The sequence below is a fragment of the Hippocampus bargibanti genome, linkage group LG13 (assembly GCF_051943395.1).
Source record: "Hippocampus bargibanti isolate YZ-2025 linkage group LG13, ASM5194339v1, whole genome shotgun sequence".
Classification (NCBI taxonomy): domain Eukaryota; kingdom Metazoa; phylum Chordata; class Actinopteri; order Syngnathiformes; family Syngnathidae; genus Hippocampus; species Hippocampus bargibanti.
In genome coordinates, this window is record NC_142746.1 from 11,673,861 (window position 1) to 11,693,858 (window position 19,998).

The 19,998-nt window shown below is 41.7% G+C and overlaps 1 protein-coding gene across 4 annotated transcripts in view; it reads right to left on the reverse strand.

The window, feature by feature from the left end:
- Positions 1-19,998, reverse strand: part of LOC148889319 (zinc finger matrin-type protein 4) — a 70,888-nt gene that overhangs the window by 40,894 nt on the left and 9,996 nt on the right. For 3 of the 4 annotated variants that reach the window (XR_016116927.1, XM_089012320.1, XM_089012319.1), the window contains exons 2-3: positions 9,156-9,272; positions 3,794-3,886 (exon numbers count right to left, since the gene is read on the reverse strand). Coding sequence is in view for 3 of the 4 variants with exons in the window: in XM_089012320.1 (XP_088868446.1) it covers positions 3,794-3,886; positions 9,156-9,272 (210 nt within the window). In the remaining variant the exon portion in view is untranslated. Of the gene's footprint in view, positions 1-3,793; positions 3,887-9,155; positions 9,273-17,475; positions 17,558-19,998 lie in introns of all 4 variants that reach the window. The other variant, XM_089012321.1, reaches the window with a different exon arrangement.

Consider the following 19,998-nt stretch of genomic DNA (forward strand, 5'->3'; position numbering starts at 1 on the left):
AAGAATATTTATTATTCATCCAGAGCGCCGAGCAAGAGAGAGATAAAGGGAACAGTGAAGAAAGGGGAGGCTGTTCCCCCAACAGATGTTATTTATACCTTAGCGGGAATGACCTCATTTCAAAGGGAGCCAATCGGCTGTGACTTACGGCGTGGAACATTAGACTGAAACATGATATGAGTGTATACACTACAAATACATGAAGTTATAAGGCAAACTACACACACACATACACACACACACACACACATACACACACACACACACACACACACACACACACACACACACACACACACATATATATATATATATATATATATATATATATATATATATATATATATATATATATATATATATATATATATATATATATATATATATACAGTAAAGTCTCGTTATATCGATATCGGTTATAACGATAGTACCGCTTATTACGATATTATTTTCATTTCCCTTGCACATTTCTAGTCTTTTTATGTATAATTAGTACCGTTTAGTACGATACCCGGTTATTACGAGAATCCGGTTATTACGGTGCTCCTTTTCATATATATATATATATATATATATATAAAACAACATAGACTAAATTTAGACACATAATGCATGAGTAGTTTATAATAAACATTGAATGTTTTAGAATGTCAATACATAAAATAGTCCTATCACAGATGGAGACACAGGTGTAATTTTTTATTTAATTATTTATATAATCTGTATGTCTGTGTGCATGAACTTGCGTGTGTGTGCATGCACATGACCTCAACATTTCAATTTCATGTGGTGTACATGCATGATGCCCCCCTGCCCCCATACACACAGCTTGTGAAACATTTGCCACTTAAAACAAAGGATGGAAGGTGACATATGCCCTGATTTTCACTTGATTTTGTCCGCTATGTAGGTGGTTTATTTGCTATCTAAGTGGTAATGGACTCCTATCATGCAGGGCTAATGATATATTTGTTTGTGTGGTGAAATTGGGCTCCATAGTTACAATTTGTGTTTTGGGATAATAGTAGTAATGGATGAAACTGACCTGAATGGAAATAAATATGAATGGGAACAGCTCAAATAGAAAGAAAGCTTGCTATGTTTTAGCAGACAAACATGTTTAGACAAACATGTGTTACCATTACAGAACAAAGCCATTACAGATCAAGTAGAAGCAAAACATAACGTCAGTGCTTATCTCTTACCAAATGACACATTGTAGTTGTCATCTTAGACATTGGATCCACATATCAAGTTGTTGCCTGTTGAATTCTTATTTGATAATAAGACATTGTTGACTTTAAATCATTCACTGTCATTCACAAATGTATTGGGGAATTGAAAATATGACATAGAACATCATTCCCACATTTGTTCGGGTTTTGTTTTTTCTTGTTTGGGTGCTGATAAAGCGCTGACCATGGCCTCTGGCAATGTTTTTTGTATGCATACATTTTTTAAGGAAGCGAATGGCATTGCACAAGTAATTCTTTTAAAAATAAATGAATAGATCAGAGAGGAGATTGCCGTTTTGAATTCCAATTGCATAGCAAATGCTCTGTTTGTCCCCTTAACTCATTCTCTGCCATTTTTTGGGTTTTGGTTTTCGGCGGGGGGTGCCGATAAAGCTCTTGTTTGTTTTTTTTGAAAAGCAAAGCTGGTTGTGGAGTAATTCTGCAAGAAATTGAAGAAAAAGTGACTGTGCCGTACTGACAGTGCTGGGCTTTTGATCGTTGCTTGTTGTTGGTCTACAAATATGTTTTGACAGCTTCCTTTTCTTTGCTTGGGAACTATGAAAAACACATATACACATGGGCTATTATGTGTGCCTCTGCCTTGCTGCATTTAAATCACGTCAAATTAAAAACTGTCTAATCTCTGTCTTTGAAGATGACTGCCAAGGGCACTCAACCTATTTTATCATTTAAAAATTGTATGTGCATTTCTTAAATCGTGGACAATTATGCAAATATGTCTGTGTGTTTTGGCAGAAGGACTTCGGTTTATTTGCTCAGTCAGCCAACTGGCCCTGAACAACTAGGCAAGGTCTCTTCTCTGGCTTGCTGTGCCGGCACTAGAATTTACCATTTTTGTTTGATATGCTTTTGCTTGGTAAATAAGGCACATGTAATTATGCACTACTCTTGCACTAACATCTATCACATTTGCACCTGTTTTCCGTTGCTGTTGCTTACGTATTGCTTAGTGTTTATTAACACACTCAGCTTTGTCTGCCTTTCAAGCACACATTGAAACCCACAAAAAGCCCAACCTACACACACACACACACACACACACACACGCACACAAATGGACTGCTCTCTCCAGCCATTGCCTGCAGTCGTCCGATACAGAGCTACTTGGCAGCCAGTGAAGCTCACCAGAAACGGCATCATTGCCTCTCCGGGGAGAGTTACCCACAAAAACCACATGAGTGATTCAACGGCATATAAATCCCCCTGGGGGCTTGGCTGCCACGGCCAAGCTTGAGAACGTATGGTCCAGGCGGGTTACACCATGCGAAATCTGGTTCTGTATATTGTATACACCCTGTATAGTAATGCAGGGGTGCCCAACCCCCGGGCCGCGGACCGGTACCGGTCCGTGGGTCATTTGGTAACGGGCTGCGCAGAAAGAATAAATAATTTACATAATTTCCATTTTATTTATTATCTGAGTCCGACCTATGTTTCATTTTGAGAAATGAAAATTCACCGCTTGCAGCGCATTTCCGTGACGAGGAATGGGTCGCAAAGCTTGCTTACTTGTGCAACATATTCAACATGCTCAATGAACTCAATCTGTCACTTCAGGGGAAAATGTGAACTGTCTTCAAGTTGTCTGATGAAGTAGCTGCATTTAAAGCCAAACTGGATTTGTGGGGACGGCGCGTGAATGGCAGTGTATTTGACATGTTTCAAACATTGGCGGGGTTTTTGGAAAAGACCTAGCCCGAGCCTTCATTGACGAACTGCCAAGGAATGGATCCGCAACCCATTTGTCAACAGACCAGATGAATCCAGCATACCTGTGCAAGAAGAACAACTGCTGGAGTTAGCAAATGATGGCGGACTTATGTTTGAGACAACAACTCTGCCTGTGTTTTGGATTAAAGTGATGGCAGAATACCCCAAGATTGCCACAACAGCACTGAAAACCCTGTTGCAGTTTCCGACATCTTATTTGTGTGAAGCGGGGTTTTCTGCAGTGACAGCAACCAAAACTAAACTACGGAGTAGACTGGACATAAGCGAGACACTTCGGATGTCATTGTCTCCCATTATCCCTAGATGGGACTGTCTCGTTGCAGAGAAACAAGCTCAGGGGTCCCACTAATTCAGTTGTACTGAGTTGTATTTTTCATGCGTTCTGTACTTGTTTTTGTGGTGTATCTTATTTTGAAGGCATGTTTAAACATTACCATGGTGACCATAGAGTGCTAAGGGGCAGAGACGATGTTACATATGTTGTTGTTGGCGCGATGTTACCAGGACTCTGCTAATAAAGTTGTATAAAAATACAGAATGTATTAACGTTTATTATTATATTTAAAAGAAAGAAAAAAACAGCCAAGGACACCATGACCCATTTTCATCTTCAAGCGATGTTATCACACAAAAAACACCAAATTAAAATCAGCGACTACAACGTGAATCGCTGTGATGCCTGTTTACATATTTCACTTACACTGAACTCCATTAGATTGTTAAAAGATGCGTTGTTGAAACAAACATACAAACATCACTGCCTCCTTGGTGAAGGCAATTTCAAAGTTCAATGAATGACAACATACCGGATTGTCCGGCCTCAATCTCTTTGAAGGTGGACCTCCGTCTTCTGGGTGAAGCATATAGAACAGACGCACTTTGTTGGCATGTTTCTTGCTCTAAAAAAGATGCAAAAAAAAGACACTAAATAAGTCCCAGTTCATTAATATCTTACATCCCTGAATTACTGCAGATTCTTCAGGACCCCAAATTGTTGTGACAGCTTATATCTTGATGAGTAATCGGCCTAGTAATTTATTAACCTGGCCTTGATGATTGAATCATCAATAGAATGTTGAATGAAATGTTTTTAGACCTTTTAAAACCTGGCTGCGACTGTGGTTTGCCTATGAAACATTTGGATTGTCTCTGCTCTGCAAAATAAATGTCTCTTACCTTGTATCTTTCATGCACCATTTAATGAGTCTGAACTATTCCAAACAGAAACATATCAGCACCTGAGGCAATATTCACAATGACAGTGAGCTGTCCTTGAAACTGCTCACTGTCATTTTAAATGCGGGACAATGAAAATCGTCGGAGAAGCATACGAGCGAACAAAATCAGATGGTGACATGTGTTTGTATGCAAGATTAATACAGCTGTCTGGCGCTCTTTGTTGGATTCGAGGACAGCAAGTCCTGACCTCTGATAACCTCAACCATATGTGAGATGTCCATGTGCAAAGCCGCTATCTTGCCATCTAAATCAGCAGTGGAAATATAGATTATTTTGCTTCTGTATTTTAAAATACGCCTTTTTTGAAATAGTAGCACATTTGCTGCATCTTGATACTATCAGTATTGTAGGCATTGACGGTGTATCATGATTTAAGAAAAATGGACAGTTTACATTTTGCTTCGAATGTGATTCTGTTCGGCATTTTCTGGTGCTTTGGAGTATAAGGCCCACCTTAAATGAATACAGTATTTTCCAGTGTATAAGGCACACCGGAGTATAAGACGCACCCCAAAATTTTCCAAATATAATATTTGAATATATAAAAGTTTAAACCACTCCCCATTATAAGGCGCTATAGTAGAGGCTGGGGTTACGCACTACTTGAAAATGAACGTTTTTGGGTGCGCTTTATACACCGCAAATTACAGTACTCTATTTCAGAACTGTTTTTATATTTGGGGAACACTGCATTATAAGGCACATTGAATGTATGCTATAATAAAGGTTGCAGTTACGTTATGCATCTGTTAGATGGAGTTCTGCTAAACAAAATACAATACAATATAGCTTTATTTTTTTATCGAGCTTTCAAACTGCTGCACCGAACATAGCGCTTTAAATCAAAATATCGATCCATAGATTAAGCGCATCAGATGGTTAGCGCATGCTGTTGGCTTTTGAGAAAATGGAATTCCTTTAGGTGCTCCTGAAAAAAATTACTTTGCAAAGTGTATGATTATTCATGTCGTAATGTCACAATAAGGTATCAATACACAAATATAAATACAGATTGTCAAAGTGCACTGTCGTATTGCGGGGTGTTTTTGGAGGGTGTGAACATTTATGATTGACTGTCTACAATCCGCATTCAGCACTGGACAACAAATTAAACATTGACAGTGTATGCATACATCAAAATCAGATATATAATCATTCGGGAAAAAGAATCTTGGGATTCTTGTTTTACGTAGTTTCTTTTAAAATCTCATGCAAATTAATATGTATCATGAGATTAACAGAAAAACCATCGGATCAATAAACCTTTTCCTTAAAGGACAACCAACGTCTCCGGACAAGTTGTGTCCATAATTTGTAAAATGGCTTCAAATGACTTCTACTGAGCGTATTTTACAAATATTACACCGCATATACCTATATTTTACATTTTAAGACTTTAAGCACTGAATATTCCGTAAGTCTTGTTTTTGAGTTGGTGACGAGTCCTCACCCTACGTCACTGAAGGAACGCCCCTGACCGAAAAAAGGACACATTGTAGAAGTCCTTCCATCACGTCAATGCATTTTGCTGTACTTCTTTGGTCTGAAAACAAAGCTCCAGTGTAAGGAATTGATCAGCCTGTGGAAACGGGCTGATTAATTCCATACACGGAGCTTTGTCGCCATTGTCTGCCTCTTTTTTGGTGATACCCCCCCTCTTGCCTCAAAATGGCTCGGAATAAATTCTTTAATCGATTGCAAACATGTATGCTTTCCTCTTCAGAACTATTTGAATCATATTCATAACTGGATGAGAAAGCATATTCTCCGAATCTGAAGCCATTGTTTTGATTCTCCAGCAAGGCAAGACGTCTTGGGGTGACGCCACGAAGAAGGGGCCGGGACCTTCTGAAACAGGCCACTTTCGGGTTCATTTTTTTGCAGATTTTGGACTCTTTAAGTCATTTTTATTGGTGTTTTGCATTTGACTAAAATATCATACTGTGTGTTTTGGATATTTTAGATGCTATAAAACGTTTTTCTGATGTCAGTTAGGAAACAAAAAAGTGATGTCGGTTGTCCTTTAAGAATAGTATTAAATAGCTAAATAGTATTAAAATGTTTCAGTTGTATTAATATTTACCCCAATACATCAATCATTGCCTAATTGCTGCATTTCCTCCTTAAGAAGAGACCCATTGAAATCTATACACTTTTGTTTTAACGTGTAAAGTAATGGCGAAAACGAAAGGGGAATTCCAATTGAGGCAATGATTTAGGACTTTGGGATAAGAGAGGGCTACATATTAAAGCAGGTGAATGGACGACTTTGTAATTGCTACTCCGCTGCATCGATTGTATTCACTGAAACCCATTCTTGGGATGGTAAACCCCCACCTTCCCGAACATCTTTCATGCCCCTCAACCCTTTACTTGAAAGGCTACTCTAATGCATTTTGTTAGAACGGAGGTGTGCCGTGGCAGGTCTCAGAGCAGCCTTGTGTTTGTCCATAAATTGTCATGTCGTTGATGGCTGTGGCGCGGCGGCTAAAAGCGAGACATTGTAGTGCCATGGTTATGCTGCAATGTCCCTCAGAGCTTCAAACACCACCGTTAATGGACTTGGCTCCTGTCTCTCTTTTTCACCGTTGGTCAAAATCTAGTTAGCCCAACCTTGGAAAGGCCACACTGATGGCAAGTTAAAAATATCTTTGAACGGTGTAACTGGACAGCAACAGAGGGAAGTGGAGGCATGATTTGATTTTGAAAAAAAAAACAGAACCAACATACTCAATTTCATTAAAAGCAAATTTAACGTTGAAATTGTTTGGTATTACTCTCATAAATTTTATTTTGCCTCACTCAGAGACATTTGCAGTACACGGTCAGAATAAATCATTTATTAGACGAAAAATGGCTTGTCACTTCAGTTTGAGAGATAAGTGTAATTTACGAGTTTCCCCTCAGTACTTGTGCATCTGTTCCCTATATCTGCTGGTAACATTCATTATTCGAGTGAATGATACGAATGAATAAACGTAACAATAATGTGTAAATCATTTTAAATCTGTGTTCAAAACTCTGCTTATCCCACTTTACCCATTTCTATGATCACGTTGTTTCAAAGAGCATTTTTAAATAATGTTTTCCAAAATCCTGTTATTGCAATGGACACTAGCATTATTTCAGTCAGGCAATTCATGTCTTTACATCGCATTATGATGTCTAACATTTTTATTTGTAACCGCTTTTAAATGTGGTACTTGTAATTATGTGAAGCAAATTAAGTTACCCTTTTTAATTTATATAGTTTAAAATGCAAAAAAGGCACACCTAATGGCCTTAACTATAACTTCACTCAATAATGTAAATGGAAATCCAACGTTCAATTTCACGTAAATTCATCACACTTTCACATTACTTAGCAATATGAAACAATTGTTAATACATGAGGTGATGCTACAATACGCCAAGAGCTAATAACTCATCTATTTGTGTGCTTAAGAAGAATTCCTGTTGCGTTGCTAAAGCGAGCAGGTTAATGACACTAGCTGATCCAAGACCATATGGACGATTATGAATGTAGGATACGAGTAGAAAACGGATCTGTGTTGATGTCAGCGTAGCTTGAGAGTCCTATAATTATCTATTCTGTGAGTGTTTTGTCACCCTTTATTTGAGAGACCTGCATTGACTGCTTCTTCATCCTTCATTAAGAATTTTTAGCTCTTCATTTGGAGCAACATGTAAAGTAGGTTTTCCAAAACACCACATTCCCATGCATACTCTTCGTAATAAAGATAATCTTGGGAGCTCCACTCCGGGAAGGTAGGGAATTTAATGTTGATGGTCAAACGTGAAGGTCACATCTGTCCAATTTCCATGACCGCAGTAGCTCACAGACACCTGGAGGTAATTTAATTACAACGGGCACAAATGTTGACCTTGCTCAAAGAGGAACTGTTCCAAACTTGGAGATACCTGCTCACTGTAAATTAAGAAATATCCACTGTTCTGTGTTATAGCATTTGATGCAGAGCTGGTGGAGGCAGTTCAGTCGGTAGATGTTTCTCTGTACCAGCTCACCCATGGCCCTAGTGAAGATAGTTGTGATTTATGTATGGATGCAAAGTTAAATCAGTGCATTAATAGTTAAAGTAAATATTCTACATTTTAAGTAACTCAGAGATTGTGTAACCACATTCAGAGCGAGTCACATTTGAATATGCTTGACCTAATTACAGACCGGCGGTTGACAATTATGAAATTATTTCCATCAATTGCAAAACACCGTCACCGACCTTGATCATCAAACACAAACTTGATGTCTTGCGTTGCGTTGAAGATTTGCAATGAGATCATGTTGAGTTTGTGTGTGTGTGTCTGTGTTTGTGAGTGTGTATTTGTTCATCTAATTAATGTAGTTTGTAGACACTCGTGCATGCTAACGCATATTGTTTCCGTCCCCGCTTGCTCTCTCCAGATAAGTGCTTGTCCTGATTAGTTTGCTTGTTAATCCCAATTGTGCTTTGTAATCAAGAAAGACCCCACATGCATGAATATAGCGTGCATGCATGCAAGTGTGTGTCTGTGCAGAAGTGCCTGTGAGCATGCATGCGCGCCTGCGCATATGCACTTGGTAAATATAGGACAGGACTGATTATTTAATGGCAATTCATTAAATTACTCTTTGGGAGTATGCTGAAAGGTAGAGCACATTAAAACAGATTGTGTCTGTGTGCGCGTGTGCTTGTTTGTGTGCAATCCCCCACCATTAGCATGCTGCATTAAGTCTATGGATAATGGATAAGCACTGTTTGTCTGTACAAATAAGCCCAGTACGAAAACCACAGGACAGGAAACTGCCTGCCAAAGCAACTTTTTTTTCTTTTTGGGGGGGTCATGCGTGCGATTCCTTTGTGTTCACTCATCTTGAAAATGGATCGTGCTACAACACCAAAAAAAAAATATGTACAGATACTGACTTACCTCATAGTGTGCCGTGCGCTGGGACTCAGAGATGAGCTGGGCATTGCAGATGTTGCAATAACTTTCTGTGAACAAGCCTCTGTCCACCATGCCTGTAGACTTCATCTTCATGGGAGACTGCATGCAAACACACCAATCACAAATAGAATGTCAACATGTGTTTATGGTACAAAATCATGCACACCAATTTGGTGATAGTTTAGGTTCAAAATGATAGAGCTACCATTACAGTTTGTCCTCCTGAGGCCTTAAGTGTCATTGCATTTTATTGAAGAGGGAACTTTTAAATCATCTTAACGCCATTATGCGGCTCATAAATGTATCCAACGCATTATTACTAAAGGTGGTGTTGTAGCCATTGAGGAAAGAGCACACACGACTGAATGTGGAGACGTGTTTATTCCAACGGCTAACAAGTGGATCTAGCTCGAACAGAAAATGCAGTGAAATATATGTGACATCAACCCGCCCCCTCCCGTGCACCTGCTGGGTGAGATGCCTGGTCCTAGTGCCCGCCACACAGCCCCCCCAGTACACCCAGAAGGAAGGTCAAATTTTGCCGGGGGCTTGACCAGCCTGCCACAACGACTACACGGTCCGTCGTTCGGTGGTGAAAGTGAACTCATTCGGGCGGGTGATCTGGGTGAGACCTGAGTGGGGTAACGATACTCAACCCTGGCATGCCGCTGTGAGGCTGGGGGTTTCGGAGGGCGTCCGCGATGTGGGACCTGGGCCGGTGAAACGTCCTCGCCTGCAACTAAATGAGCCGGTTTGAGTCTGTCTATTGAAATGCCCTCCCTTCGCCCACCCATATTGAGCACAAAACTCTTTTCACCGTGTTCGAACACTCTAAACGGGCCATCGTACGGCGGCCAGAGGGGAGAGCGGTGGGCATCGTGACGCACAAAGACAAACCGGGCTGACCTAAGAGCAAACAGAACAAATATTTTGGGGACGCAGTGGTGAGAGAGTCAGGGGCTCTCCTGGCAAAAGGGGGAAAGAAGGTGTACCCGAAGCTTCAGGCAGAAATTCACCAGGAACGTGGAGTGGCTGACCGAATACTACATCTGCCGGAGCGGCGTTAAGGTCTTCTTTTGGGGCCCAACAGAACCCGAGCAGGACCCACGGAAGCCGGTCGACCCAGTTACCGTCCGATAGTACGGCCCGTAGCGCGGCTTTAAGTGGCCGGTGGAAACATTCGCACATCCCGTTAGCCTGTGGGTGGTAGGCCATAGTGCGGTGTACCTGCACACCCAAGGACTGCGCCATGGCTGACCAGAGCTCAGACACAAACTGGGGGCCTCTGTCCGAAGTGATATTGGATGGCGTGCCGAAACGTGCGACCCAGGACGACAGAAATGCACGGGCAATATCTGCCGAGGTCGTGGATGGACAGGGGGACTGCTTCCGGCCACCGAGTGGTCCGATCGACCATAGTGAGGAGATGTGTGCAACCCTGCGAAGGAGGGAGGGCCCAACCAGATCCACATGGACGTGGTCAAATCTCCTGGCCGGAATCGGAAAAGTTTCCAGATTTGCCTGGGTGTGCCTGTGGACTTTTGCGCGCTGACATACCACGCATGCAGCTGCCCACTTCCTGACGTCCTTTCGTAACCCGGGCCAGACCAACCTGGCCCCATGTAGTTTTACTGGTGCCCGGACGCCAGGGTGTGAGAGGGAATGAATAGATTCAAAAATTCGCCAACGCCACTCTTGCGGAACTACGGGACAAGTGCGACCCATAGACACATCGCAGAGGAGAGCGGGACCCCCTTCACACAGTGCCACCTCCACAAGTTTCAGGGCCGTGCCTGCTGCCTTGAGTTCATGGATGTCCGGATCCTCAGATTGAGCGGTGGCCATCTCTGAAAAATCCACCCTGAGCTGGACTGGATAAACAATCACGCGTGACAAACAATCGTCTACAGGGTTACACTTGTCGGCCACGTGCCGAATATCTGTTGTAAATTCTGAAACAGCCGCTAAATGCCTTTGCTGTCGGGACGACCACGGTTCAGTCACCTTTGACATGGCAAATGTGAGTGGTTTGTGACCCACATCTGCGGTGAACCGGCGCCCTTCGAGAAGTAAATGAAAATGGCATGTTGCAAGATAGAGTGCTAACAACTCTATCGAAAACACTATACTTGCGTTTGTTATCTTGCAGCTTCCGACTGAAATATGCAAGGGGCTGCCATTCGTTTTCCACAAGCTGCTCTACCACAGCTCCTACGGCAACATCAGACGCATCGGTAGTCAAGGCCACCTGTGCGGTTGAGATCGGGTGGACCAGAAGAGTTGCACCCGTTGGCTCGTTGAAAGGACTGTGCTCGTTGCGGGGGCCACTCGACGGGGTCATTAGCCTTCTTTTTTCTCAAGGCGCCGTAGAGGGGTTGTAGGAGGTCGGTTGCATGAGGGAGGAACCGGTTTTAAAAATTAACCATGTGTCACGGATTGCAAGGTGGTGATGGTGGGTGCGGATCCCAAAAAGAGCAGGCAGGAGGGCGCATGAGGTTGTTTGACAAATTGTATTAAAATAAAGGTCAGCAGGAACAAAATGTAAAACATCAAAATCATCTGAACAGAAAAAAAGTATCAAAAGAAAACCAAGTGTAAAAGTCCGCCAAGGTTAAACAAACACATGCACAGCATGCAATGCATGCAATTGCAGACAAAGCATGCAACAAACAATGAACCGACACCGGATGGTCGTGCCGGGAGTCCTTTTAAGTGTCACTGATTAAAACGACCAGCACCTGCGAGGCTGCAGGCAGGGCTGACGTCGCTACCCGTTGGTCGCCAATCCGAACGTGGCAGTCCGCCACAGATCGGGACGACCAGCACCTGTGCAGGTGCAGGCGGGGCCGACAGCGCCACCTGTTGGTCGCCAACCAGATCATGACACCATGCCCAAAAACACCTGCAGAGCCTTAACTGTGGCCGGGCGGGGGAAGTCCACCACTACCTGAACTTTGGCAGGTAAGGGGATGGCACCCTGTGGAGAAATGCGGTGCCCCAAGAAATCGATCTCGGACAGACCAAATTGGAATTTCACAGGGTTAACTATAAGGCCGTGTGAATCAAGACGCATGAAAACCTTAGGTAAGTGCGACAGGTGTTCCTCCGGTGAAGGGCTGGCCACAAGGATGTCATCTCGATAGACGAGTGCAAAATTGAGGCCTCGCAAGACTGAGTCCATCAGTCTTTGAAAGGTCTGTGTTGCCCCCTTCAGTCCAAAATGCATGCGGAGAAATTCAAAAAGGCCAAAGGGGGTTATTACCGCAGTTTTCGGCACATCCTCTGCCCGTACCGGCACCTGGTGATAACCGCGAACTAAATCCATCCATCCATTTTCCGTACCGCTTATTCCTCATTAGGGGGTGCTGGAGCCTATCTCAGCTGTCTTCGGGCACGAGGCGGGGGATACCCTGAATTGGTTGCCAGACAATCGCAGGGCACACAAAGACGTACAACAGTCACTCTCACACTTGCACCGAGGGACAATTTGGAGTCGTCAATCTTCCTGCTGTGCATGTTTTTGGAGTGTGGGAGGAAAACGGAGGACCCGGAGAAAACCCACGCAGCCCGGGGAGAATATGCAAACTCCACACAGGGAGGCCGGACCGGGACGCAAACCGGCGACCTCTGCACTATGAAGCCGGTGTGCTAACCACTCGACTAGCGGGCGCCGGCCAAACGTGTGGAAAAGTGTTGGATGTGCGGAATGGGGTAACTGTCATTTGTGGTTATATTGTTTAGCCGATGAAAATCACCGCACGGCCGCCAAGAACCTCACTTTTGGGCACCATGTGTAATGGTAAACTAAATGGAACACAAAAGTATCTGAACTTGTAAAGTCACACACCCTTTGAATGCACACTTCTTGAATTGGAATTTCATGGAGAAAAAAAAACAAAAACATCTGTCTATGGTTTTGTTGCTGGGAGCTCCCAGGGTTATTAGTTAAACCTAGTCTCTCTCCGTTCTTGCCATCAAAATAATTCTTCTTTTGTTTTAGGGTCAAGTTTCACATGCCATAAATAATATACAAGCAACATTATTTGATATGCAAGACAAAAAAATATCTCCCATAGTTTAGTGAGTAAACTAGGCCCTAAGCGGTGTACGCTATTATTGTTAGAAGTTGAAACTGAGAATCATGAGTTTAATGAAGGACAAGAGATGGACATGATAAATCACTGTTTCAGAAAAACATGCACTAAACTCTAATTAGACACAGCACCGAGGAAGAAAACAAAAGCAGATTAGCATGCTAGCAGATTGAGGTGCCCAAAGACAGTCAACCTCAAGCGGATTCTCTTTTTAAGACCACATCAAGTATTTAACATGAATGTGAACTCTGAGCCTCCCGGCTCATTACTCATTAAAAAGCTGTCACCGCATTCGGAGGTGGCCTTTATATCTTTCTAATAACCATCCTGGTATTTTTCCACCATCCTGAGCTTGGAATATCCATTTTGAATTCTAACATTGCCTGATAGCTCTGTTCAAAGTTATCTAAATGTTTTAACGCAATTTGAGGCAAGATTAGCATAAATACTGCATAGTCCAAGTTGAGTCACAATGTCGGTTAAAGTCTTTTAGATAACATTGAGTGTGAAGCTGGCGGGTAGGGGTAGGGAACATTTCCTTTCAGGGGCCATTTAAGTTTTTAGTCCTTTCAGGGATAGAGGTTAGTCCAGCGGACAGCCAATCATGTATCATATTTGCGTGCATGAAAACGTGAAAAAGAGCCTCAAGGGGTCATATTAATCCTAACAACAGCAACAACAACAAAAAAAACTACTAATCACAACCTTAACCATGAACCTCAACTGTTCACCCCATACCTCAGAGCCGAAATTGTTATACCTTCACAGTAACAATCTGTTACAACCAAACACCTCCCAGTACCTACCCATTGCCCTAAAAAAATCCTCATCCACGATCCTTTTGTCGGCGTTGCTTTGAGGTTTTATTTATTTTCAGAATTTCATGGCAGGACGTTTATGCAGAAGGAACCCAGCAGGTGATTACAGCACTTTCTGCCAGGTTCATCAAAGAAAAAGCTGGTGTGAACTTCACCACAGAATATTGTCATCTATCTTTCATTATTTTCTGGAGTGGCTATTTTGTTTCACCTCAAGGTGTTTTTTGTTTTGTTTTTGTTTTTAATTGAAATGTCAAATTATGTAGCCGTAATCAGAAATACTGACCCTAAACGGTGAGCCAATGACCTTTTTAATGACTCATGAGACCAATAAGCCCAGATAACGTGAAAGCTCATACATTGAAAATGCACTCGACAGTACCACTTTCAAGTCTGACATCACACGCAGCTCAGTTTCTTGCTGCGTCTCATAATATGTGTGCAGCGAGATGAACACCCCCCCCCCCCTCCCCGCCCCCCTTTGGCTCGGAAGCAATCAAAGCTTCCAGGCTGAGTGTGGTAAAAGTCTTCAAAGGAATCCAAAAGCTAATTCATCGCATTTGCACTGCAGTGAGTCCCTTTGTGCTAAATATGGCAAACAAATGCAAATACAGCCGGGTGTAAACAGAATATTGGCACTTCAGTGTCAAAGGTGATACAATATTAGCATTGCTCTGCATTTTCCAAACCCTGTTTTGATGGAGACAATCCTTTAACTGAGAAGTATTTTGACATTGTTGTGGTTTTTAAGGTGGTCAAGGTTATCTCAACTCACACTAAGCCTGTGAGTAAAAATTACAATCTTGCTGTCAAGAAGCCCGCATATATTGATCCACTTGTGTTATGACCTGCATTTCTGGTTCAAGCTAGGTCTAATTTATTTTTCTTCAATGAAAAATTGACATTACAAAGTCATTTGGTCTAGATATATTTAACAAACGAAATGAAAAGAAAGGATTGGAAAGTTTAAAACTGTTGCTCACAATAGCTTTTGCTTGTCTACAATGTTTTTCTCAACATTTTTGTCGGTGTGCCGTGCGGGGCTGAGATGACCTCATGGACGGGTAGAGCATCAACCAAACTTTCATCCGTTTTTTCTTTCGGTTTTAAAAAACTAAATCAAATGTTTCATAAGACAACCTTAACTTTTGGGATTTGTCAGATATGTGAAAATTCTGATAGAAATGTGTCACAAACATGAGTGATTTGAGTTACGGGTTACAAGATGATTTTTATACAGTGTTTGTCAATGGAACACTTGACTGTTATCAGTTCAGGCAGCTACAGGGACACCTACCAGTAGTAATTTATTCACCACCAATTCAAATTAAGTTAATGGTAATATTTAATTAATGATTAATTTCTGCATACTCTCCGCATTAAAGAGAGCTGCAGCCTATCAGATCTGACTTCCACGGCATATCGACACATGTTTTATCAGGCTCATCTTCGCATCTCTAGATTAATTGGATTTTTGTAATGTGGGAAGGAGCAGGAAGACACATTCTAAATCCACGCAGGAAAGCTTGGAGCTAGAATGGCAACTCTGAACAACAGCACTGCGAGGCAAATGTGCTAATCACCCACCCACTGCAGTCTAATTTGCTTTTTGAGAATTGGCGCTCCAAAGAACTGTAATGCAATTTGCTTTGGAGTCAGACAATCCCCCATTAAACGTCTCCAGTTGGTCCAGAAGACTGCTGGTTGCCTCTTGACTGGTACGCCTAAGATCGAGCGCATAACTCGTATTCTGGCACTCCTTCACTGGCTCACTAAACATTTTTTTTAAGATCCCACGATTTATTTTCTCTATTGCTCCACAGTACTTCCTCCACCCCTACACATATGCCCACTGCCTCACTTCTAAGGACCAGACACTATTACAGTTACTGAAAATTAAGTGGACCGAGTGTTTTCTGACCTCTCTACCACTAAACATTCGGCAAGAAACCTCGCCGTCCATCTTTAAAACCCAGCTCAAAACTCATTGGTATTCTTTGGCTTTTGACTCAGCCTGACTCAATTTTGTTTTGCTGCGTTTGTGCTTTCCACTGTCTATGTTATTATTTTTTCGTGTTTTTTTTGAAAGTGCTGTATAAATACAGTTGAGTTGAGAAATTCGTATACTGACAACAAGAGTGTGTTTACAATTTTGTTTTGTCAAGGGGCTGCACAAAGCAAAATCATCGCAAGTGAGTATAGTCTGCGTGAAGAAAAATGTATCATGTGGCAGATAACTGCACTTGTGTGACAACGTTTACTGGTCACTATCGTTCCAAAGTGCATGCAATGGTCGCACATTCATTCTGCCAACGTGCACCCCCTCCCACCACTTTCTCTTCCCGCGGTGCTGACACGGCCTCGAGTGAAGTGATTATTCATGAGGGACAGTGCAGGGTCGACTTATCTACTCTCGAGAAAAAAGAGCCACTGGATCGTGCGTTTTACTTCTATGGCGGTGGATTACAGTTCTTGAATTCAAGCACTCTTCCCACCGACTGATAGCTTCTCAAATTATTCATCACATGTGCAATGCGGATGCACATCTGCTGATTTGCATTTAAAGAGTTTGTCTTTGCAATCTGGAAAGCGAAAGAAAAAAAACATTCTATTCTTGCCGAGCTGCCAAGGAATTAATTTTAAACAGCCCCCTGTTTCCTTGAACGCAAATTCATCAATTGATCAACAAAGATTACAAATAATCATCTCCTCGCAATTAGTGCAGTGCAAAAGGGATTTCTACAACAACCACTTGGACCGATGATGTAATACTCCAAGATTCGTGATGTGAGGTAATATAGAGTTCTTATGCAATGCGATGCAATCAAATAAATGCCCTGATTCTGAGGTTCATATTTTTGATTATCTGCAGCTTTACTAACGTATGCCTGCTTGAACTGAGACAATCGGCGACCACAATACGATCGCACCCGAGAAATACGGAAACAATAAACAATATCATTCAAACAATGTTTGCATGCGTGTTCGTCAGGGGGTACTCCGCTGAAATAATGCAATGAAACGGATATCATTTGCTTGTCTGCTGCTGACTAAATTACTGCATTAACAACCCTCATAAAATGCATTCCTGAAAAGAAGAAAAAAGGTTTACCATGACCAGAACCAATGTACAAAGTTTAATGTGACTTGACTACCGTAATTTCATGTCTGATGGAGGGATCTAAACAAAATAGCCAAAATGACAAATGTAATCATTCTGAATTGGATTGGCAACCAGTCCAGCCTGAATTAACTTCAATTTCCCATGACCCTATTGACGACGACTGCTCTGGAAAGCTGTTCGATTTATCAATTCTGAAAAAAATGCTAGATTCTTTTTAGGTGACTATATCATTATTAGGCAGCATGGTAGTCGAGTGGTTAGCACACCGGCTTCACAGTGCAGAGGTCGCTGGTTCGCGTCCTGGTCCGGCCTCCCTCTGTGGACTGCACTCATGATCTGTAATGTATCCTAAAAATGGGGGAACAAAAAAAGCAGGAAACTTATAGCTTCATTTTAGTTTTGAAGTACCTCCAATGTATCGGAGTGCTTTTTAAAATGAACATTGCGTTCAAAGGAGAGCCTTTTACCATGTTTCAAAGTTTCCCAATGTTCTACTTAGCTCATGTAATTTTGTTTTACTTTTTACATTCAAATTGATCCAAAACAAACTCATGCAGTGTATTACTCAGCATTCTTCATATACTGTATATACACTGGCACATAGAGGTAAACATTCTGAAAATATAAAAAAAAAAAATAATAATTGCAGTGCCATTTTAAGTTTAAGTTTAGTCAATAGGGTCATGGGAAATTGAAGTTAATTCAGGCTGGACAGGAATGCATTTTATGAGGGTTGTTAATGCAGTAATTCAGTAAGAATTTAAGTAGACATTTAAGCAGACATTTAAACAGCTTCTTCCCCCAAGCCATTAACTCTTTGAACTCTTTCAACAGTAGCCAAAATGGAACTGTACAGTGCCACTTAGCAGTTTTTTTGACGACGATACTAGTGCAGCGTGTTCTACCGGAAACAAATTCCTTGTGTGTTCTACATACTTGGCAATAAAGATGATTCTGATTCTGATTCTGATTCTGAAGTACAGTAGTTGTATTCATAGTCCTTGAAGCAGTTTCCCCAAATCCTCTCTTGGGTTCAGAATAAATCTTGCTCGTTGAGTCATTTCCCCCAAAGAGTCTAAAAGAACATACATATTTCCATTTGTACAAGCCTTAACTGAGAGCCCCAGCTAGATGAAGTTGCTCAGAGATAATGTCTTCATCACCTCAATTTGTACATTCTCATCTCACAATTATTGACGAAAAAATAAGAAATACTGCTGGTGAGATGTTAAGATTCCTCTCTCGGGGGGTCCTGAGCGGTAGAAATGTCAGATTGTCTGCTTGGGGCCACAATAGAGACTCATTAGTGGGTGAATCCGAACTATTCTCATGAGGGTGGGTGGAGGGGGTTCCAGTTAGACCAGGCCCATTTCTGCCTCCCAGTGTGTTTAGTAACAGACTCTCAGGCACGCTGACTTCATGGGGGGTCGACAGCATGGAGCTGTTATGTTGCTGCAACATATGGGGGTGTATATACTGGATGGCAACCAAACTGCTGGGGTCTCCATATTCTATTAGCGACTGATTGCTCCGTTTTTTTTATAGACTTGGGTGGAACTTTACAACAAACTGTTTAGAAGCTTTGGGGCACAATTTATGAAGCATATGTGTTTTTTTGCACACGTCTTTCGGGAATGTGACACTCCAGAGGTGCAAATACCATAAATGCCTTAAAATAAAACATAGCTAAAACAAGCTGTAAATGTATCTGAACAATCTCCATGAAAAACCACCACCTATATGTTTTGATCGGCAGTGAGGGAAGTCATAATTGAACTTTGATATATAATCCCCAAAACCGATGCAAGAAAAAGAAAAAAATGCAACTTGTGAGCAATCTTTTCAATGTTACTGAGAAAAAAGGCAAATAACAAAACACCAGATTGCTTCAAAATGAATACATGTTGGAAACATTTCAAGTCAGGCAAATGACATTTTGTAATACGTTTCTCTCGCTATCCCTCATACCTCAATTATTGTGTCGCCCAATTAAGAAACAGAAACAAGCTCTTTGTGAGGTGACACAAATGGCTGGAGCGCTGCAAAGCCGACATAGTATAATTTATTTGATGGCCTCCCACTTCCTTCAAGTGTGGTGTTTCAGTCAGTAGCACCATGTAAGCGGATATAAATAGAATCTGTAACCATACAAGTGACAGATTTGGAAACGCTATGTCCTGTAGACACACCCACATGTGCCCTTGTTGGATCCACTGTCAATGCACATGGGTATAAATATAGGTCGGTGTACCTGCAGGGGTTTTGAAAGTGTGAAACTCCCATGTTGGAAATGCATCCTTTTTTATGATAACACACATTAGCATGGTCGTGGTGCACGTGTAAACTTCAATTGATGAACTCATTCACTGCCATTCCCAAATTTATTTGGAAATTGAAAATGTGATGTCGAGCGCCATTCCCAAATTTGTTCGGATTTTGGGTTTTCTTGCTGGGGTGCCGATAAAGCGCTGGCCTGACATATGGCAATGTTCGTTTCCCTTCCACAAGGGGGAAGCATTTTCCCCTTTTTCCATCTCAGCGCTTTGTTCCAGCTTCAGGTGTTTTTAAAGCGCTATATAAACCAATATGTATGTATTGCATTGTGTTTTGAATAGCCACCCTCATTTCAAGCTCATATAACTCCAGGTCCATATAATTTAGGAATTAACTATTTTTTTCTGATGAGAGTTTAAGGTTTCTTACGGTGCATTGAATGTTTATGTAGTCCCAAAACTCAATATTATGTGGGTCCTGGAATTCAAGTGACAATGACAAAAATCCTGGCACTG